Source organism: Larimichthys crocea, chromosome XVIII, assembly GCF_000972845.2.
Source record: "Larimichthys crocea isolate SSNF chromosome XVIII, L_crocea_2.0, whole genome shotgun sequence".
NCBI lineage: Eukaryota > Metazoa > Chordata > Actinopteri > Sciaenidae > Larimichthys > Larimichthys crocea.
In genome coordinates, this window is record NC_040028.1 from 1,614,328 (window position 1) to 1,637,637 (window position 23,310).

General features: G+C 42.5%; 1 protein-coding gene across 2 annotated transcripts in view; it reads right to left on the bottom strand.

The window, feature by feature from the left end:
• Positions 1–648: 648 nt before the first annotated feature.
• satb2 (SATB homeobox 2) overlaps positions 649–23,310 on the bottom strand; it is a 43,533-nt gene continuing 20,871 nt past the window's right edge. The window contains exons 4-14 of one of the 2 annotated variants that reach the window (XM_019270135.2): positions 21,253–21,379; positions 19,700–19,823; positions 19,048–19,150; positions 17,619–17,669; positions 16,950–17,536; positions 15,528–15,740; positions 15,327–15,413; positions 14,369–14,521; positions 12,443–12,637; positions 3,361–3,546; positions 649–3,217 (exon numbers count right to left, since the gene is read on the bottom strand). In XM_019270135.2, coding sequence (XP_019125680.1) covers positions 2,726–3,217; positions 3,361–3,546; positions 12,443–12,637; positions 14,369–14,521; positions 15,327–15,413; positions 15,528–15,740; positions 16,950–17,536; positions 17,619–17,669; positions 19,048–19,150; positions 19,700–19,823; positions 21,253–21,379 — 2,318 coding nt within the window. In that variant the 3' untranslated portion in view covers positions 649–2,725. Of the gene's footprint in view, positions 3,218–3,360; positions 3,568–12,442; positions 12,638–14,368; positions 14,522–15,326; positions 15,414–15,527; positions 15,741–16,949; positions 17,537–17,618; positions 17,670–19,047; positions 19,151–19,699; positions 19,824–21,252; positions 21,380–23,310 lie in introns of both variants that reach the window. The other variant, XM_019270133.2, reaches the window with a different exon arrangement.

The window sequence follows — 23,310 nt, forward strand, 5'->3', positions numbered from 1 at the left end:
AAATATGTATATATTAATATTATTATATATAATATAAACTGATGAGTAGTTGACACCTTGCATGGCAGCTAATGCCATCAGTATATGAATGTGTGTGAATGGGTGAATGAGATATATAGTGGTCAGAAGACTAGAAAGGCATTATATAAGTACAGTCCATTTACCGTTCACTAAGGTCTTTGGTTGTTGGTCATGATTTATTCATAATAAACAAAGAATAGATATATGCCACCAAAATGGAAAAAGCCTAACCCTACCCCTTCCACTGCTCGTTAGGGCCATCTACATTGCATTTTCATATATTGTCGTTTGAAATAATGAAGATGGTGAACTTTAGTGACAGTGGCTCTTACTCTGTGTGCAGGCTCATTGTTTTCGATGTCTGCTGAGTAAAGTGGGACTCTACAGCTTCCAGATGCTCTAATCTTGTGGGACAGGAGAGAGAGAGAGACAATCTGAGAGCGCTGTCTGAGATAATGTGTAATATTACTGTCACTCCCCACGCACTTATTAGAAACCACATCCTCTGTGGCTTTACACAGACTTTTAATTGATAGGCTCTTGGCCCAGCAACAATATGTGTGTCTTTGTTTCTGGGTGCACGTGAAGGGTACTGAAATAAATACAGACCATTTTTGAATTCACAAATTTTAATTCACTTCACTGCTGGATGAACTAAGATTTCATTGGAACTGCATTAGAGTCTAACCCTGATTCCTGTCATACAGAAAAGCACAATATTATCATGTAGCGTGATTGGCATTGATGTAATAATTAAAAGGCAAGTCATCTGGTTGAGTGTAGCAGCCAATCAGAATGGTCAAACGAGACACCATCCATTCTCAGATACTGTTTTGAACGTATTGTATACTTTTACACAACTGCACCAGACGTCAAACAAAAACCAAACAAAAAAACAGTTTGAATTATTTAAATACTCTTGTGATTGAATTTTCCTGGCACAATGAAATGAACTGATTTCACTGAATTGTCCATAGGAGAAAAAAACAGCACTCTTCCTGTACTCCAAACTGGCTCAAACATTGAAAAGTCACTCGGCAAAATAAGAAATAAAAGTTTATCAATAACAATTTATCCCATGTTGGGTATTTACAGACATCAAAAGTGAAGAGTCAAACCTGCCACATTTCTTCAATGGCTCAAAAAAGTAGATTGTCATCAACAGTTTAGCTTTCTTCTTTCTCCTCTCTTTCCAACAAGTCTTTTCTACTCTTCTTGGGAGACAGGCCTATAAAAAATGGCATATTACAACAAAACAGGACTTTTATTTTACCCAGTAACACTCAGTAACTGCTTCTTTTTATTTTCTTTCACTCTCTACTCCTTTTCTTCCTCTTTTTTATTTTTTATTTTTTTTATTTATTTTTTTTTAGGGCAGAGCACTCTTAATGTCTCTTGTTACCCAAACAACCGCCCAGTTCTGAAAACCAATATTTAAAACCATGGAAATAAAAACTAAAAATAGCACGTGATGACAGCAATTCTAACCATAATAACAACAATAATAACAATAATGATAATAATAATCATGGATAAAGATAGCAATAAATAGGGTTGGTGAAGTTTAAGTGCGGGTAGGTGTGGTGAAACACAAGACTGTGGGCACCAATTAGAGAGAGGAAAGGGGGGGAGAGAGTGAGATGGAGAGAGGAGAGGAAGAGTGGAAGGGGTGGACTACCGCACATAAAGTGACTGATTGTTTGGTTGCTGAATCTTCGCTCTGTCCTTCCTTTCTTGACATTTTTCTCGCCACACAGACGCGGGTGGTGCCAGGAAGGGTTCAGAGTCGTGGGTACACAAGCCCAAATGTCCCTCCACGCCACATCCTCTTGATGTCGGCCCGCTGTGCTCCTGCCAAACTGTCCACTGCTCTTCTTTTTGAGTCATTCTTAAACCTCACAGCGTTCTGTGAGCCTCAAGAGGAGAGACAGAGCGAGGGAGGCAAGCGTCCATCACATTCACAAAATATATAGTGTCTTTGTGAAGAGTAAGTGCTAGATAGGACTGGTAGTGATTCTGGAGTGTGACGGTGAGGCAAGGGCTGGGTGTGGAGTGGTCATTTCCTTTTTCCACAATGAAATGAAGCTCGTGGACGAACAGCGAGTGCCGTCTATCAACGTTCTCGGGCAGGCGACAGCATTAGCAGTTATCAGTGTGTGTCCTGAGGATTTATAGGATTGTAGAGGTCTCAGAAGAACCAAGGATCCAGTCTATAAATGTCACTCAGCGGGGCAAACTCAACCCAGCATGTAGGGAGTATGTCTTATGTGACTGTGCTCGGACTTTAGAGAGGAGGAATGGGAACAATTTCTGGCCAAAGCCCATAGAATCCTGCCTCTTTAGTGTGTCTTTTCTGGCCACTGGCTGATTAGAAAGCCTTGTGATCGTTTTCGGGTGCTGACGTGGAGATTTGCATCGTGTTTGTTTGTAGGTTGGAGGCATGTGTAGCAACAGTCATACCTAGTCGTCATTTCACTCCACAAATGTGGTTTTCACAGATGTCTGTCTGAGATTATCACTATAAAGAGTCCGTCTGATCGTTTCAGCAATGTACAGTATTTCAGTCTAATGGTTTCTTGGTTTATCAGTGTCTACATAGATCTTCATCTCTCACAGTTTCTATGCAGCCATCCTCCATCAAATCATGACCAGTTTTTCACTTCATTATCATCTTCTCAGTGTTCTCCTCTCTGTGTGTCAGTCTCTACCTCTGATAGTCAGCCTGCTCTCTAGGACTGGATGAAGAGCTCCCGGGGGCCAGAGGTCCACCAGGCCGGCCGTGCCCTTTGTCCTTGCCTTCCTCCTGAGAAGCATTGGTCCCTGATGATGACTGGCTGGAGTTGGAGCTGGAGGAGACTGGAGGCTGGTTCAGCACCCCTGTGCTCCCACCACCCTCTGTGGACTGGAAGATCTCTTCAGCTCCGTCCTCACTAGACTCTGGGTCCTCTGAGCCGGAAAGCAACTCCTCTTCTCTGTATTCACTGACGTCCACACCCCCGCTGGCGGCAGCCCCCTCACCCAAGTCCTTGAGGCGGCCATGGTGCTTGACATGGTAGCGCTGGTTCTGGAAGAACTTGATGATGGTGTGTTTGGGCAGATCAAGCTGTGCTGACAAGGTGTGGATGGCCTCCTGGTCTGGGTACAACCCAACATCCTGGATGAAGCTCTGCAGGATACCCAAGGCCTCCAGGGAAATCTAGAATGCAAAGCCAGGATTGAGAATGGATACATCCATAGAGAATGTGAAACCAGCAGACAAATGTGCCAAAAGCTCATCTGAATCACTTTATCTACCCCAATGATGATTCAGAACAGAGAAAGTAGAATAACATTCTGTACCTTAGTGCGTGATCGTGGCTTCTTGTTGCTCCCAGCATTGCCAACATTACTAGGTGGACATCCGCCCGCAGCTCCAGCTCCCACATTCTGTGACCCTTCCTCGTTTACCGGGGCAGACAACGGTTCTTCTCGCATAGGAGAGAGACGGTGCTCCTTCATCGGGGCCGGGGGAGGCCTGTGAAGAGCCTGACGAGAAAGACAAAAGAGCTGATTAATGGGGCACAGTGACCCCTGATCAAGACTGCAGCCAGGAAGTACCTAGCAAGTAACATAATGAATGACAACCATGTGACTGAACTTATTTTGCAACAAATACCTATTAGTTATTTCACCTAAAACGATCATGTTGCACAAGCAAGGTATCACACATAGTCTTCTTTATGTCACATAAAAATGATAATCATATCCTATATTCTGTCTCTAACTGTATGATGCAACACATAGAACAACCAGTAACCCGTTCCTCCTCTGGCACACAGTAGCTAGGGCTCGAGGGCGAGCCGAGGGTGAGAACAAGTGTTTCACAGCTCACAGAGTGTCACGGTCTATTAGCCAGCTCCAAGGCTGGCGTTCAAACTGTTGTGTGTCCAGTATACCTTTGACCTAATGCCTGTAAGATTAGCTCTAGTGAAACGCCAACCACCTGTCTGCCAGGAAGTCTCTTATTTACAAACGTATGACACCTCATCACTATTTAACCAGCCCATTCAACACCTCAGAGGGACAGAGGGAGAGAGAGGACAAAGTAATGTCATCATTTTGGATGAGTAGATTAGATCGGTAACAATTGCTGTGGTTTGACAGTGGGACAAATCTTTTAATGTAACACTGTTGCACAAATGTGGCTTTAGTTTCAGAAGTTATAGTGTACACAAATGCAACAGGGCAAGTTTATTCCAGATATTTGGTGCATAGAAACAATAAGCAGGAACAAATACTAATTGTGAAAACAGATAATTCTATTCTTTTCAAACTAAGAAAATAAGTCAATCATTTGACACTGTTGCAGCTAATGAACTTCTTGACTGGCTGCTTGATGATTGATTGGTCGTGTATTGCCTGGCAAACCTAACTCAGGGCAAAAAAAGGTTTACTCTTACTGCTGCTGGTAAAGAATTTGACTGAAGTGCACATTAGCACTGGAAAAGGATGAACTTCCAATGAGGATTTCTATCAACTCAGATTTTCCAGTAATACAGTTTGAGAAATGGAATGTTTAGCAACTTTTCAGTACAAAAGTCGGTCTAAGGAGTGTGTACGGCAGGTGGAGGGAAAAATATAAATTCTATATAAATACAGACAATGAGGGTATGTGTTTGTTACATGATAGGTGGAGCTCTCGCTCGATCCTCTGGCTGTCAGGGCCAGTGTGAGGGCGATTTGACAGCAGTGAGGAGGGCAGGATGAAGTGTTGGGAGGGAAAGTGGGGACTTTGGTTGTTTGTCAGAAGGTAGTGGCTGTTGTGAGAGCGTTGCGGTCGTGTCCCGCCCGCTCGCTTTAAGAGCAGGGAGGGGCCTCCCCACTGGAATGCCCAGCTATAAATCTGTGGCGCATTAAAATTAAAGGACCCACATAAAGATAATAGTCATTCGCTTTTCTCTCCCTCTCTTCAATAATAACAGGGTATTACTTAAATAATATTGAGGGCAGGCCAGACCATGAAATTGCTCCGATTTCATTTGCAGGGGCTTTATTTTCAGGGGGGATGACCAATTTACAGGAATTCAGAAGGTTTTTCCTTATTTGTCATTTTCTCTCTCCCTCCCCCAGTCCTCTATTTCTGTGACGGTTTTTAGATATTGAGAGAAGAATGCTGAGAACCCGACAACAAAGAGAGAGAGACATAGGCCAGAAAAAAGAGATATCTACCCCTGCCCTAATGAGGACCACACAGCCACAAACATCCCCCATACAAACTTACTGAGACACTTAATAACTAAATTGAGGGTAAATCATGGAGGGGGATTGCAAAACCCCACCACCACCACCCACTCCCCACACACACACACACACGCACACACACACACACACACACACACACACACACACACACAAACACACGCCCCCCATTCACATACCTTCATCATTTCTACGCTTATTTGGGCTGACAGCAAGGACTCTTGGATCAATTGCCACACACACATGCATGCAGCGGTGGCAGGGCCTGGTCTCCCTCATGCACTAATGATGATGTTAGAGAGCAGAGCCAAAGAGACATGGCAGCTCGGTCAGCTCCTTCACACTTTATCTCTCTTTATCTCTCTCTCTTTTCCTTCGACTGGCCATTCTCTTTCTGTTGTGCTCACATTCTTCCTTCATACCTTGAAGTTTTTCCTCCCTTTAGTGTCTTTTCCTTCTCTCCTACTATACCTTCTCTTTCCTCTGCCTCCGCCTTCCTCTCCCCTCAGTTCTAATGCATCAGGACACTAATGAAGTGGGCCTCTGCCAAGCCAACATGACTCCACATCCAAATCAGCCCTGAACTGGTGGATGCCAGGAGCCCCCACCCCCCACTTAACTATGTCCTCCACCTCCACCTCCCTCCATCTCATTCTTCCTCCACTCCTTCTCACTGCTGTACCTCCCATTGTCACTGCACACACTTTACACCTTCAGTGTCAGCTCACTGAAGCTCCTTCCACCTCCTGCACCTATTTGCTTTGTGCTCTTTGACCTCAAGCATCTTTCTGTTACAGTCTGTAAATGAGTAGTCCAAAGATATTGTCTGTTACAGTCTGGAGCATTTCTTCAAAACAAGTATTAGTTAAGAGGAGACTTAATATTTTCCATTTAACTCTGAATTCTTTAAAATAGGTGATTAAAAATTATTTCAAATGTCTTTACTCGAGCACATAAAGGCGCAGTAATAATGCAAGCAGTGAAAAAATCTTGACCCATTTTTCAACTTCTACATCTTTCTTACTGGAAGCATTTTCTCAGCACTCAACATTGCAGATGGCTTGAGGTAATCAGTGTTGTCTTACAGCAGACAACACAACTTTTGGGTGTGTGGGAGCATTGGATCCAGGTGATAATCATTAAACTGATCTGCTTCTTTCGGTAAATATGATTAAAACTGAAAAAACAGTCTTAGCCATATGTCAAGCAGAGCAGACTGTCCCCCAGGGACAATTACCTAGAAAATGTAGCCACACCCCTGCGTGTCACTGCCAACAAGTCCTCCAAACTAAATGACAAATTAGTCAATCGTCAATGCCTTTCAAAATGTCCCACGTGACCATGACGTTTTGTGATCCCGTTCACAGACCAGTTGGACAGTATTATTTTTCAGTGCCTTCTAAAGTGCATATGAATCACAAAATGACTCACATGACCTGCCACCACAAGGTCTGGTTAGGCTAAGGGATAAAAGCTACTTGTTTAATGTTAGGGAAAGATCGGGATCACTGCTAAATAAAAACACTGACTGCTCATGAGCAGAAACATGTCTCCAGTTTCAAAGTCACCGAGCCTCCCATTGAACCTCTTTGTTAAGCCACTACAGCAACGTCAGGAACCTTTTTCCTTTGGTTGGACAACTTGTCAATGATCAAATGATCAGTGCTGTTATTTTTCCAATCAGGACAGTCCCATTGGCCGTTTGACTGACTTTTGAGACATAGTGGTGTAATGTAACCCCGTATACTCCAAGTATGCTTCCTAAAGGTGCAGTGTAGGATTTAGTGGCAGTGGCTAGAGTCAAGTTTTAGATTTCAACCAACTGAATACCCCTCTCTTCGCTTCTTCCAAGCATGTAGGAGATTGGATGACAGGACAATGATTTTTATTTTCAGGTATGCTCATAAAAACATGCTTATTCCATTTCTGCCAAGTAATATTTTAAATGTGGCTGCATAACACTGTGGCATGACTAATGTGCCCTCACTAGAGGAAAGTCATTCATTTCGCTGAACAGCCAGTCCTATAAGTGAGTTTTCCTATAAATAAAAACTTATTATAAATTAATTAATAAAAATGTATTTCCTGATGTCAATAAAAGTTTGGCCCTTTTCACCGTCATCCTTCCCTCTCTGTGTCTTACTCCTCCCATCTTTGACCCCCTTGGAATAGACTACATGTCACTTCAGAGCAACACAATACAGCCCTGCTCTCTGAAAACCACAAGCACTGGAGCCCCACGGCCAGACCAGCTCTTCTCATGGCATGATTCAATATTCTTGAAAAACTCTTTTTTTCTACTTCTCTCCATCTCACTCTTTCCCTCTCTCTCTCTCTCTCTCTCTCTCTCTCTCTCTCTCTCTCTCACACACACACACACACACACACACACACACACACACACACACACACACACACAAACACACACACACACACAAACACACAAACACACACACACACACACTGCAGTGCTGTGAGTGCACTGCAGTCAAATGAAAAAGTTTTCTTTTAAACGTAAATCAAGGCAAATTATGGCGCAGAACTATGAAAGAATTATAGAACATGAAATATTCATCTTCTCCTTAATGAGCTCTGGTCCTCCAGGGCCCCTAACTCTCTCTCTCTCTGTCCCTCTCTCTCTCTCTCTCTCTCTCTCTCTGACTGTGTGTGCTTTGGTAGGGGTGGGGGTGTTGGGGAAGTGTGTTACCACCAGAGACACCATTAACACAGAGATAAATATGTAATGAAGGTAAAATCACTTTTCTTTTAGTTTTGTGCATGACTTCCTGTTAATCAATGTGTTTTTTTTTATTATTTCTCTCTCCATTTGTCTGTGTCTGTCTGTCTGTCCGTCTGTGTGTGTGTGTGTGTGTGTGTCTGTGTGTCTGTCTGTGTCTGTCTGTCTGTCCGTCTGTCCGTCTGTGTGTGTGTGTGTGTCTGTCTGTCTGTCTGTCCGTCTGTGTGTGTGTGTCTGTCTGTTTCTTTCTCTCACGCTTGTATTTGAATGTGTGTGGTTGCGTTTCATGAGAACTGGATCCAGGCTAGTGGAGTAGATGACTCACTGCACATTTCATTTTTGTAAAATAATGTTTCTTTGATGAAAAACCGTATACACGTAATGTTACTGAGGCTAGCTGAGAGCGCAGCTCACCGTGTGTGTTTGTGTGGTCATATATGTGTATGTGCATGCACACACTCGCGTTGTTGCATATTTTGTTCGTTCAGACTGTGTGTGGTAATCATTCCATTTATCAGCAATTAAACAATTAACTTAATTGTGGTTTGCCAAAAAAGCCTTAACTCCACCCTGCAACAGTGAATAAGAGGCCACCGGGATGCACTGAAGACTGGAGAGAGAAACAAAGAGAGAGAGGCAGCTACTTCCTCTCAAAGTGAATAAATAAGAGAAGACAAACTCCTTGTTGTGGCTTTGACAATCTTTCCCTAAATATAAAAAATAAATAAATGATGTTATATTTTGGCAGCATCTCACAATGACAGAGAGGAATGACATTAATAATATAAAAAATCATGCGATGCGGTGTGACCTTTCAAAAAGACCAAAACCAACAGTGCACGACTTCGTCTCAATAATTTCCGACTTCTCTACCCAGTCTGTGGCACCGAACCCACTGAAGACGTAAATGCTTCACAAACATAAAAATGTAGTTTGTAGAAAGGTTAAAAAATTCCTAAAACAGCTGGGCGCTGTGGTGTTTAGTAAATGTTACTCAAGCAGGAGTAAAGAGCACATTTTGGTGTTCTAATATTAGCAGGATGGTGTATGTGGACTTGCCCTACAGTGCCCATGTTCAAGGTAATGAAGGAACATGTCACCCTGGTATATTTGATTTAAAATTATAATAGTCACAACAATAGATTGATTTTTTTAAAGATACAGATATGAAATTGATTCTGTGTGTACAGAGGAAATGTGAAACCCACTTCATGTGACTCATAGTTTTGTCTTGTACAATGCTCATTTCTACATTGGGTGAAATTTGGGGTTCAGTGTATCCCTCAGCTACACTGAATGAAAAAAACTCGACGATTGAAACACCAAAATACAATAAATGAACAATAAACTCAACACATGCTGAAGTTAACAAGTGTCCATGACAGTGATCCAGCATGAATAATGCCAGGATCCTGACAAAAAAATGTCCTAAAAAAATGTCAGTTGTCAAGGCACATCAAAGACAGTTTACTCCTCACACTCATCATCAGCACGACTCCAGAGGTGAAAACAGTTGTGTAATAGCCCTGGTGGCAGTTTTCGAGACTCGTCAGGGTTTTCTCAGCTTGTGCTTGGACATTTCAAATTTTTAACAGAAAGTCTGAGTTATGAAATTAGTGTGTGGAGTTTGTAAACCACCGGGCACCGTTTTCACAGTCTTGACAGGAGCATTTGGTGCTGCTTTAGCAATAGGCATCTTTGTATGTGATGCCAGTGAAGCACCTTTGGATTCAAGAGAGACACAGAGAGGAGGAAGGGCGCAGTGGATGTTACTTCTTGTTCTAGTTCACTACTCCTGGGGTCTTAGAAACGGTGAGCGGTCACACACACACACACACACACACAAACACACACACACACACATAAACACCTCTCGATTTGCAGCAGAATCAATTTAGCAAAAACAATAAAGAAATTATTTATAAGGGCAGACTCTGCCAAATTAGCTGTGGGACGCACTTAACTGCTAAAGCGGTATGAATAAGAACTGTGGAGCGAGCACAAGGACCGTGTCACTCATGAAGAAATGTGATGCTACTGAGGTTACATGCACACACAAACACACACACACACACACACACATACACACACACACTCACACGTAGCACCTGCAGACTTAATAGACACACTGTGACACAGTCAGAGACACCCCAGAGCCCCAAACATGCAGAAATGTCTCACGCTACTGTACATACAGTCCAGCCAAACACACGCACACACACAGAGCACTGCTGTGTGTATTAACTGTACAGCTATGCCTAAGCGCCACATTCATTTTTCATGTGTATTCTGTGGTTGGTTGTTACAGTTTTAGAGACCCTCTTATTGTCCACAACACAAAGGAGCGCTCACATTACCAACTATCAGTGTGAGATTTTGTGTATGTGCATGCGTGGCAGATGGGACACATGTGTGGTCTGTGGTGGCAGGCTGGCTGGAGCCTGAGGTTGGTGGGGGCTTCATCTGTGGTGGAGGGGGGTCTGAAGACAACAACACGAACACACACGCATTTATATACACACACGCACACACCTCATTTCCCATTAATAAATCACCAGTGTTTCACCGCAGTTCATCTCCCCATGTCTCTCGAGGTGGGTGGGGGTGGACAGAGGTGGTGGAGGGGTTACAAACATGGGTGTTATGAGGGTAAACTTTATTTTTAGTCTTCCCTGAGAGTGGGAGAGGAGCAAAGGAATGTGTTAATGGTGCCACCACAGCTTCCTCCCCGTCTTCCCATCAGCCTTTAATACAGAGCTCCCAATTGCTTGGTGGTGGGTGGAGTTGCAAAACAACCCGTAGGATTCGTGTCGAGATGCTAAATGGGAAGATTCAGCGTTTGTCTGTTTTTGATTTATGGCATATGGTATATACCATATGTGGTATATAATAGCTTAGCATTGGGGGCAGGGTGGGCTGGTGGTTAGACAGACTATCTCTCAACCCGGAGGACCTGTGCTCAGGCCCACCCTGCTCAACGGTGTACTTGAACAAGCAGTGAGCTCAGTGTGTTGACCTTTGACCGTCTGTGACACATTTTCACAAACTTCTTACAAATGAGGAAAAGATCAGTGTCATTTACAATAATTCAGAATGAGGCTGGAGCCAGCAAATGGTTAGCTTAGCTCATATAATACATCTTACATCAATTTGAGTCAACACCGGTGTGTTGCCATGCCAACATACTTGGTTTTGCCCACATAGCCTGCCAAGGTTTTAAGAGTGGATATGGGTGAAGTACTACGATGTCTGGTAATATTCAGAAGATAACAGAGTTGAAAATTTGCAAATGATTGTAAATAAATGAAAACTGGAGCTTAACGTTGTGAACGTCACAGACACAAATGAAGAGCATGGAGCAGGATCATGATACGCCAACAAAGACACCACAGAAGAAGAAATTCTGCCAGAGTTTCAATCTGACATCTCCCAGCAGCACCACAGAGGTAAGTTAACACGCTGGCAGGCATCTCTTCAACAGTCCAGTCAGTCACCTGACCTCAATGACTCATGAACAGACTTGAGGCAAGCAGCTCCGGCAACAAATAATCAGTGAAGACGGCTGCAGTACAGATCTAACAGAGTTTGCCTTCAATAGATTTAGCAAATATTAAACATAAAGTTTATTTTCATTTGTCTTTGAATAAAACGATTGTGTGTTCCTCTGCTGTTCATCGGATGTGGACATAACTAATGAAAGCACTTTAAATTCAACCATCCAGTGTACTGGACTATAGAGAATTGCAAACATGGGCTGGTAGATGGCTGCTTTATCCACAGCACTCAGAAGGAAGGATTGAACCACCAACCCTGTGATCAGCGGACAACCTGCTCTATCTACTACAGAGAAAGAGAGACAGACAGGCAGACAGGCAGATAGACAGACAGACAGACGGGGTTCAGGGTGTGTGTTACAGTAATGACAGAGGCCCACACGTCAGCGTGTTTCCTGCATCGATCTCCCTCAGCCCTCCTTCAGCCTCTGCCTCCCTCCTCAAAAACTAATGGGGCATTTCCTCCAGTACCACACCACCCAGCAACACTGTTTACTCTTCGTTTCACTGGGGCACGCACAGACACACAAACACATGTGCACACACACCTCGATCAAACAGTACAGTGGAGTTATACTGAATGACTATAATAATAAGGAATTAATAATGACAGGTGAGGTCTCGGAGGGTGGAGAAATACATGTACCTGCGCTGCGTACGCTCGTGTTTGTGGGTGGTGAATAATGATCATAATTATATCTAGCCTAACATATGACCTGTGTGGCAGGACCATGCTCTAGCGGAGCCTGGCTCCTGGCTTTCTGGAGGAGAGTTTGAAAAACACTGTCTGTCTAAAGAAGGTTAGCTTAGCTTAGCACAAATACTGTAAACCTGGACATGGAGATATGAGGAGCACATTAAAGGCAGCAGTAAACACTTTCAGTCTTCTTACTTGTGTGTCCTGTGGCAGGTGGAGGACGGTGTGCAGTCTCTCGGAGTGATGGTGCCTCGACTCCTCCTCGTACGCCAGGTCTCTGTCGGCCTGTGGCAGGGTCAGAAACCTCCGGATGGTGCACAGGTTCTCCCACAGAGTGCGGTTCTCTGGGCTGGGGTTCTCCTTCCACCGAAGCAGCTCGCACAGCCAACCCTGGAGAGGAGACCGAGTCAGACATGGAGAAGAAGGTGGAGGTTAAAGACAGGTGGAGTTAAGCAGATGTTAGAGTTATACATATATTTTTATTGCCATGACGTTGCCCATTAGCTGCTTCCCTCCTGTTTTGAGCCTTTTTTATGGGCCCTCTCCAGCTGTGGAGCAAACACCTTTAACTGACTAGCACTGTCGCTGGGTGAAAAAGAAGGATGGAAAGAAGATGAGGAAAGACAGAAAAAAAGAAATAGCTTGAAAGAGTCCAGAGATATTAAAGCGAGAATTACATTTTGAGAAAGTTTCTAAAAGTTGTGAACGTGCAGGATGTGTCTGAGGTAAATGTAGGAAAGGAAGAAAGAAAGATGGGGGAAGGAGAGATGGAGAAGATTTAATTATATCTGCTAGACTGGTTCAGTTTGTGACACCAGCTGTTGTGTTCAACCAGCCACCTCGGGCAGCATGCACCGCTAATAGCCTGATCATCTCTCTCTCCCTCTCTCTCTGTCCTTGTGGCCAGCTGCAGCAGATGGGTGCGCTGAGCCGTGACCCTCAGCCACCCCCAGACCCACCAACCTGGGGGACCTAACAACACACAAACACGCCCACACACACACACACACACACACACACACACAAGCCTGTGCATACTGTAATACTGTATACATGATGCATACATTTCTACATTTCTTTTCTCAGGCTTACACCTGGCAACTCATGGCAACATGTGGACCATGTTTGAATGAATTCAAACTCCATCCATAAATGAAAGGATTTGTCTCCTCCACGACCTCTCTTTAACAATGAGTCCTGTGTGCTTTGTTCTCTGTAAAACTATATTTAAAATGTACGTTGTTTTTTTCTTCATATTTTCTGGTTCCTGTCTGCCAACATGTCCTTTGGCCTGAGGAGAGAAACAAACATGCATCTCCTCTCCTCAAGTTCAGAGAGAGCATGCTTCAGGAAGTATTAAGAACCAGATGCATTCACGTTCGCCAGTTTTGGAGCTGGCTCACTCACTGGGACACTCCAGTGGAACTAAGTCATTGTTATTAATGTTATAGTAATGTTATTAATCAGAGTGTTGCATTCAATCATTTAATCAGTCAGTGAGTTTTTTATTTATTTATTGTGCTTGGAGTAAAATGCAAATGTCAAAAGTCCACTAATAAATAATGTGTATGCCAGAACTAATGTCACAACAATGAGAACATGAAGTAGAGTTGCAAATTATGACAAACAAGCTGACTGATTATTAACTATGCAACACTTTTTAGTCATTAACAGCGCTATACATGAAAAGGTTCGGCTTCAAGGCACAACGTGCACAGAATTCATATGAATTAATTCAAAAAATGAGAAGAAATTCAAACATTCAAATATTTTTAGTGCTGCAGTACATCATGTTATCAGAGCTCAGAGAAAACAAAACAAGCCAAAGCTGTTCATCATGAGTCACGTGACAGGTGATACAGTTGATGACTGACTGTGTACATGGTGGCAGATGACCAACTCGTAGGCAGTGCTCCAACTTTGGTCTCTGCAGTAAAATGTTTTGCCAAGTTTTATGTTTTTTTATGAGCTTTTCAAAGCTGATTTGGTATACATATTTATCAAGCAGCAAATATCTTATCATCTTGAACCGCCCTAGGGATAAACATTCCTAAGTCAAGCCAACTTAAATGTTACATTTAACCCTCCATGGCTTCTTTTTTTCCCAGTGGGTCCCCTCACCTGGCTCTTGTTGGCGGCCACCTTTGCGAACAGAGCTTGGGACACCTTGGCTCTCTTCATCTCCTGCTGAATTTCATCATAGATCCCCGACGTAATGTTAACCAGCGACTCCAGCTTGAGCGGGAGGTCAGGGGTCGGGCCAGATGGCTTTGGCTGGGAGAGAGAGGATCAACATATGATGTAATACACAGCGAGTACAAATCAAAATCCCTTTAAACGCTTCATGTTTTACGAGGAGCATCTATCAGATAAGCTTGGATGGAAGGAAATATCATAAAGGCATACCATCTATTACTTAAAGATTCTAAACTACTAAGAGACTTATCCACAAAAGCAAATCTTGTGTATACATATGAGGAAAGGTTATCAGCTGATGATCAGGCCAAGTCGCTCTGAGAACAGACATACAGTGTTCCTTGTATGAGCATCAGCTGCACATCTGCAGCGCACGTCTCCACATGAATTTTGTTTACAGATCAAAGTCATTAAGTCCTTCTCTTTTGTCTTTCTTTGTTGTTTGTGTTTGAATGAACATGTATTGGCTCTCTGAGAGCTTGTATACACAGTGTTTGAAGTCATCCACAAGACATGTACAGACCAGCTAGCTTACATTCCCTCAGTGTAAACGATGCTGAGATAATTTTACAGAGACATAATAAGAATAGCTCACAAATTCACCCAGAGCCATGAATGGCCATTTGCCCTGACATCAGAGAGAGCTTCTTATCACTGATGTTGCTAACTTGTTATGTGCACATGGAAAGAAATGTCCAAATACTGCATAATGTCCTTTATGTTTACAATAGCTCCTATGATATCTTTGAAGCTGACTTTCTTTTAGAAATGGAATTTGTTTAAGATAAAACTGTTCAAATCCTGGCATAGGATTTCAGACACAATACATGACGTGCTGCAGTCTACTTTGTGAGGGCAACTTAAAGATTTGCAGATAACTCACCGAGTTGGAGATCTTAGTCTTGTTCTTCCAGATGGAGGCCCAGGTATCAGGGGTTATCTGGTCATCCAAACTTCTCTCCCACACTTTCTATGCACACACACAAGACACAAGGCGTGTTACAGTTATACAGCTGTGTCATCATGATTACACATGCAGCCGTCCTCTCATAGGAATGTGTGAAAACACTGTAGGTACACTAACCTGTGAGAGGCGTGGAGCACCAGGGTTGGAGGAGTTTGAGGCGGGAAGGCCAACTGAAGGGTTCATGGTGCGTTCTCTCTCCTCCTGGTAGATTCGGTCTCTCTCGCTCTCAGGCAGGTTGAGGAAGTTCTGCATTGCTTTCAGATTCACTAGCAGAGACTGCGAGGCTGTGCGGGGGTCCTCCTCCTTCCGCAGGATCTCTGACAGCAAGCCCTGGATGATATAGACACACAATTTCTCTTTGAACTTTGCAAGAAGGATGTTATTCATAATATATAAACTAATAATTACTGAAGTGCATTATCCCAATGCACATTTTATTCTACATATGGGATGATTGGGTTGTTCAGTTTTTATTGTGATGGGTTAAACATTTGTAGTACTGTTTGTGCGAGACATTTAAAAGAAAATCCAGTTACATAAATGATTGCATTCACAATGCTTGTTTTGTCCATTCAATACCTAAAACTCAGTTATTCTAAAATGAAATTATTCAAAATAAAATCGAAAGAAGCAAATCCTGAGAAGCTGGAACAACAAAATGTTTTACAATTTTGCATGAAAAATGACAAAATAGTTGACTCTCTGTCAGTCAACTAATCAATGAATTGACAAACTGTTTTAGCTCTATAGAGCTATACTGTTGGAGAGTTTACTTTTAATATGAATCATAATATCATCATATAGCTCTTATGTCAAATGAATGAAGTACCTCTAGTACTTGAGTAAAAGTACTTAAACTCAGTTCATCAACCTGCTTCTTTTAAAAACAATGTATAGCATGGCTCAAAGTGAAGTTGATGAAGTGTAGACATACAGTATTAGCATGAGTTGGATGCTCACATAAATATATACACCGACCAAGACGCACAAATGCAAAACACCTGGCCTGTATACCAGAAGGTCTATGAGCCACCTCCCATTACATTGATCTAATGGGGCATGTAGTAACCAGTTTAGCACAGCCTGAATGCATCAGGTGTTTGTGCTGCTGCGAGGGCGGAGAAGGAGACTCAATGACCCAGCAAGCTACCCTGCCATGCTTCCGTTAATCCCACTGAAAATACCACGAGGTGGGTGACCACGAAATTAGCCGATCCCTGTGTGAAAAATTACAGTCTCAGTAACGTCAGTTTCCGTTTATTCCTGTCAAATATGCCAATTATCTCCTCTCACCTGATATAACAAGAATTATGATCCATGTGATAGCTCAATAAACAGTAGGGGGATATTTTGATCTTGCCTCTCACAAAGCTATCATAGGATGTAATATGTCATCTACAGCCTCAACTTATTGTTCATCTGAAGCTGCCCTCTCCCATCCCTGACAGATCATCTCGCTCCTCCTCTCCCTCCGATCATTTTACCTCTCCTAACCTAACGTCCTAACCTTCTTGACCACAGTCTGTCCTGTTTTCCTACCTGTGTGCGGTTGAAAGCCACACGGGCGAACACGGCCTGGGAGACACTAGCTCTCTTCAGCTCGTCTCTGACCTGCTGGTAGATTTCAGAGGAGACCTCAGCTGCCGAGGGGTTGCTCCCAGGGTGGTCGCCAGCTTTGGATGAACCCCGAGGAATGGGAGGGTGGTTGAGGAACTGCTGGTTCAGGGCCTGTGGGTGCTGATGGGCCAGCAGGCGGCTAACAGCTAGTTGCTGGTTGATGAGGTGGGCCATGGCGAGCTGCTGACGTACCAGCTGTGGGGAAAGTTGGGGGGAGAGCAGTCCACCTGGCCCCAGCAGGGGCTGCAGGGCACCAGGCGGGGGTGGGGGTGGTGGAGGCACCTGGCCAGTACGAAGAGGAGGGCTGTGGTGGAGAGGACCATGGGGTGAAGGTTGTTGTTGGGGTGGAGGAGGCTGCTGAGGTTGCTGGGAGGGTGTCTGCGGATCTCCAGATCCCGCCTTGAGGAGGGGACTGCCAGCTCCCAGGTGACTGAGCTGGGCCAGGCCGGCCAAATGAGGAGGAGGTCTCTGGCCTAGCACACAGAAGTCAGCCATGTTGTCCCTCTCAACTGGAAAAGAGCAAGGACAGTCAGTGACAGTCACCGTTACATTTACATAGATTGTGTCAGAAAGATAGGTAGGATTCCTTACTTTTGATGTCAGCAGCATCTCGTCCAGACCACATCTTCTCCAGGTAATCTACTGCTCAGCAGAACAAAAGTAGTCAGACTCAGTCAGAGGGTCCTGATGTTCATATACATACATGACCAAAAGAGTTGACAACATTGTCTCTTCAAGGTCCATATAAGGAACAGAACTTTGAAGGTCAACATGGAACTTGGTCGAAAATTAAATATTAATTTTAGGTAAAACCTCTGCTTGTCCAGTTGACGAATGAGTCAACAGTCAACACCTTTCCTCTGAGCTTCTAGCTATGATTGACATGTGTAGCAGCCAATCAGAAAGCTTTGAAGACAAGCTTTACAGATGTGTTTGACGGGTTAATCTTGAAAAGTTACGATGGTGCAAAGAAAAGTTATGGTTACAGATGATTAGTTTGAGAGAAGTCATAGGACCTTATGACCTTACTTTAATACAAACCTGTATTTCTACCAGGTTCATCACAGGTTGCAAGTCTGAAGTTGGATTTATACTCTGTGTAACAGAAGTCCCATCATAGATGCCCACATTGTTAGTTTTGATGTACTCCAACCGTTGAAAGCACAAATGTCTCATATCATGATCATATGTGAAATTTTGCAGCGGAGATGTCTTTGCATTACGTATGCCAGTGGTCCCCAACCCCCGGGCCGCGGACCGGTACCGGTCCGTGGATCAATCAGTACCGGGCCGCACAAGAAGTAATTAGTTATTTCTGTTTTATTTAATACGGACATTTCGAAATAAAAAAACGTTTCAAAATAAAAGACCGCTCGACTTAGACTGGGACTATAATAAAGGGGGACTTACTACTTCATCCACAGTTGTTAGGAGAAGAAGAAAATATTACTTAATACTTAATATTTTCTTCTTCTCCTACCAACTGTAGATAGAGTACGAGCGGTCTTTTATTTTGAAACGTTTTTTTATTTCGAAATGACCCCACCCGGTCCGCATTAAAATTGTCAAGCGTTGACCGGTCCGCAGTTAGGAAAAGGTTGGGGACCACTGACGTATGCTACTGAAAAGCAGAGGACTACAGAGCCTTCTTCAACTTCCTGTTATTTTCACAATTTACGATCTCCATTAGCAACTCAAGCTGACCAATCACAGATCATAGGCTCCCCACATACACAGATCCCATTTTGAGGAGGTGGGCATCATCTGTGGTGTAGCTATGTGGTTTTGTACAGTACGAAGGTTCTGTAGCTGTGTGTGGTCCTTGACGTACAATCAGTCTAGCTTAAGACTTTTTAGCAGTTCAACTGAAATGGTATTTTCTCTTCTCAGATTGTTTTATTTGAAAACTTTGACAAGTAAATATGAATCCAAAAAAAGTTTAATTTTGTTGGGGTTTAAAACCACTGTTCAATGTAAGAGCATTGGAGGAAGTTGGTCCACTGTTTACTGAACAGCTCACCTTTGATTTTCTTATACTTCTTGTACCAGCGACCAAACTCCTGGCATTTGGCAGTGGAGACATTGGCATAGTAAGAACTATTCACTATGGAGGAAATCATACTCTACGAGAGAAAGAGAAGGGAAAGATAATTAATAACCAACATAATATGAAATGCTTACACTCAAGCAACAACCACATGGCATGCTCACATAAACACACACACACACACAATAGAAATAGACAAACATTAATCATGATTGGAAGCCACCCATGGAAACCCGAGCCAGTACAGTGCACAGAGGGAATCTGTAGCCACACACACACACATGCTTGCAATTGATGCTGCGATCAACACCCCCACCAGAGCTCCATTTACACACAGTGTACACACACATACTGTACACATAAATCTCACACACCAAGCATTATAAGAATGACATATAGGACTAAATGTGCAGCTGGAGAGTTTAACACAATCGAGGGGACAGTTCTTCATTTTCAGAGCTGAGTCAGGGGATGTAACAATCTAGTCTACTCAAAGAACATCTTCAAGAGAAGATATAGGATTGTTAAACTGAAAAGCAGTTCTCTGATAAGGACCACTGGATTTCGACATGAAGAGAGTGAGTGAGATACGATGTGCTGCTGTGCAGCAGTAGCCAGATGTTACCTGTGACAGAGGACACTCTTTGGCCAGAGTGCTTTGGTTCATTTCCTTCAGCAGCTCTTTGAGAGCATTCCTGACAGTCGCGTGGTTCCACTGTTCACAGGGCAGGTCCTCCAGCTTCGAAAAACTACAATGAGCCAAAACCACACACACAACTCAGTCACATCTTTAGACAATAAGCTGAGACACAAAAGGACTAACCATAAAAATGAAACAAAAAATTGTTTTATAGGATTATGCGATGTTTGGATAACCACTACACCATATTCATTAAAGAAAAGAAATAGTTTGACATTTTGATGGGAAGATCGATACCACTCAGTGCTACAGTACAGTCAGCAACCTGTTAGCTTAGCTTAGCATTAAGCCAGGGTTATTAGATAAGCCTGGGTTTTATCATATCCCTAACCCTATCTAAGTTTTTATTGGATATTTTTTTATTTTTTGTATCCTCTTCCATCTCACATTAAACAAATTAGCCAAATGCCTAATTCTATCATTCATCATCTCTATCTACAGTGTCCTCTGGTTGCTTGGCAACTTCTCCTGGCTAAGAAATAGTCAGACAGATGACCCTCTGTTTTAACAAACGAGACATCATGTATTAATTATTGAGTTTTAGAGCTGGTAGACAAATTGCTACCTTCAGACAGAGCCAGGCTAGCTGTTTCCACCCCCTTATAGTCTTCATGTTAAGCTAGGCTAAATAGCTTCTGCTGTAGCAGCTGAGGCTTCATACGTACACACCAGAGTACATGTTTGTGTCATCCAACTCTCAGCAGAAAGCGAATGTGCACAGTTCCCAAAAATGTTAAACTATTCTTTTAACCCCATAATAACCTCTAACATCCCCGGCCTTTCTAACCTCAACGTCGAATCACTACTTCCTCTACAGTATCTTCCCGCAATGTTTCTGTCTTTATTTCAGTTAAACCTCAAATAAATCATTTTGACTCCGAGCACTAAGTGTGCTAAAGCTCTGCTATTGCCATGGTTACACGCATCAACATGTAAACAAACCTGGCTGGTATGTGCCAAGACAATAACAATAATACGCCTCTCATCTGGAGTTTATCTGTTTTTATCTGTCCATCAAGATCCTGCTTCACTTATTCGAGAGAACTAGAAGTTCCTGGCACACGGCTGTCCCCAACGGAGACAGATAATAGATAAATCCCCACCGGGTTGTTTAACCCAACTTTTAGTGTTTCAATATTGCTGCTTTCAAATTTGATAGATATGGTAAATTCTTGCTGCAATGACATAAGCAGCCCAGCGGACCAAGTGTCTGATTCAGTGCAACCACACACAGTGTGTGGTTTAAAAAAGCCTTCTGTGTCCATTAAATATCGACATGCAATCTTTCCAATGTTGTTTTTCATATTCGCTGATTATGTGTGAGTGGAAAGTCGCTGATTTTGAATGTAAACATTTCCACTTTCTCACTCTGAGCTGCCACAGAGAAAGAACTCCAATGAAAGAAGGAATCTAAAGATCTGAATGCGGCTGGCAGGCTGTAACCTTTGACATCTCACTTTCCAATCTCACAGTCTAACCTTTGTAGCTGGATACGTAGTGTGACCATGTGGTAGACCTCTAACAACATGTCAGCAACTGTAGCTTCTGGTGCATCAGTCAGGAAGTGGATGGGCAGAGGGTTCCATCTTCCAACCTTGATGATTCCTGGACAGAGAAATTAATGATTTCAGTCATTTAAGTCTGGATTTAAGAGTATTTAAGATATTAATGTGAAAATACAGATAGTACAAGTGTCAAAAAGAAAAATATTGCCTTACATCCTGTAGTACTTATACCCAAGATATTGAAACCTTATTGTATGTCAGAAGATGATGCCAGTTTTGGCTGGTTATTATTATTATTTATCTATTTTATTTTTTTAATAAAGACAGCTGAAGAGTGAGAGGAACGTTGGGAGAGAGACGGGGAATGACATGCAGCAAAGGGCCACAGGTCGGATTAGAACTCTGGGTCACTGCTGAGTCTCCGTACATGGGACGGATGCTCGACCAACTGAGCTAATATACACCCTTATTATTTTATTTTATAAATTTTTTTTGTGTTATTAACTCTGCTACAATAAAACCCGTCACTGTCAGCCCTGTGTCACTTATTTAGTGAGTGCTGAGTTATTGTCTTTGTTCTTTCATGCCTTGTAGCCCAGCCCACATCTGAGATCACATCCTGCCATACGTCTTCCCTAATCTAACTGTCAACATTCCTTCACTATATAATCTCAGGCTCTTGCATATTCTAGTTTGAGTACTTGAAATTTTTTCAAAAAAATATTGATGCAGTGTATTATACTTGGAGACTTTAAAAGACATTGGATCTCATGAACTATTTTTGATAAACTACTCTTGATTAACTAACAAGTCATCAAAGGAGCATACTGGTGGTTCTATGAACATGTTCAACCCTGTCTCCTTACTACAATGTCGTATGTTGGGTGTACAAAGGACTTTGAGGGCTGGGGCTCACATCCTGTCCTGAAGTAAGCACATCGTTTCTCATGCTTCAAGTCAATTTAGGCTTTTTCAATATTTAACAAAGAGCATGATATTTCTCTAACATAAACCAGGAGCTGCAAGTTCCTGAACACAGCAAATGTTAATCATGCTTTAGGTGCTCTGAGTGGATATTGTATCGTAAGAACTGTTATTAGTGGAAAAACAAATTAGTAATTAAACGCTTTGCACATACATACCATTTCAACATTTAAGAACATTGCCTCTGCACTCATTTAAAATGTTTCTTAGTTATGATCACAAAAAATGTGTTTTCTAGGGGACATGTCAACTGTGAACAACACGTACTTTCACAACAATATTTTCAACCGTTTTTTAAAGGGTACCATGAGCCTTGAGTTTGAGTCTACATTTTTCAAAAACTTGCAACATCAATCACAGTGAACTACTCACTCCCATTATTTCTTTGTCTGAGTTATGTTGCCCTGTGGTACAGTCTGAGCCTGACTGAACCGCTCTGCTCTCTTATTATTTGGACACTGTGGCAGTGTTTGACTTTATTTAGCCTGAACCCAGCAAACATTTTGATGATAAATGCATGTTTACACAATCAGCTGCACAAGAAAGAGAATGCACTTTAATGCAACCCTAAGTGCATATTCTTATTGGATGACTTCTTGTTCTGTTGTGTGAGAAAATGTGACAGCAGCTGATTGGCTGTGCCTCACAGCTGATGATTTGTTTTGTCAGTTAAAAATAATTTGTATTTGAACTTTATCTCTCTGTGCTCTAGTTTTGTATTGCAGAAATGTCCATCTCTTCTCAAAGTGAAGCATAGAGTCAGAGTTGCAGGGTGTCACTTCAACCAAAATACAAAATAAAAGCATGTATTATTATGATTTATTTATAATTATGAATGATGATTTATGATGAATCCATTTTTTAATCGAAGCAGCATATATATATATATTTTTTGTGTCTAAAACAATGTCCTGCTGACGCATTAGTTGTCATGAACATGCCTCCTTTGGATTGGGTTAAACTATATCTTAGTAATATCTGATATTCAAACAAAGACACACACAGTCACACAGTCACACACACAGAGACACACACAGACACACACTC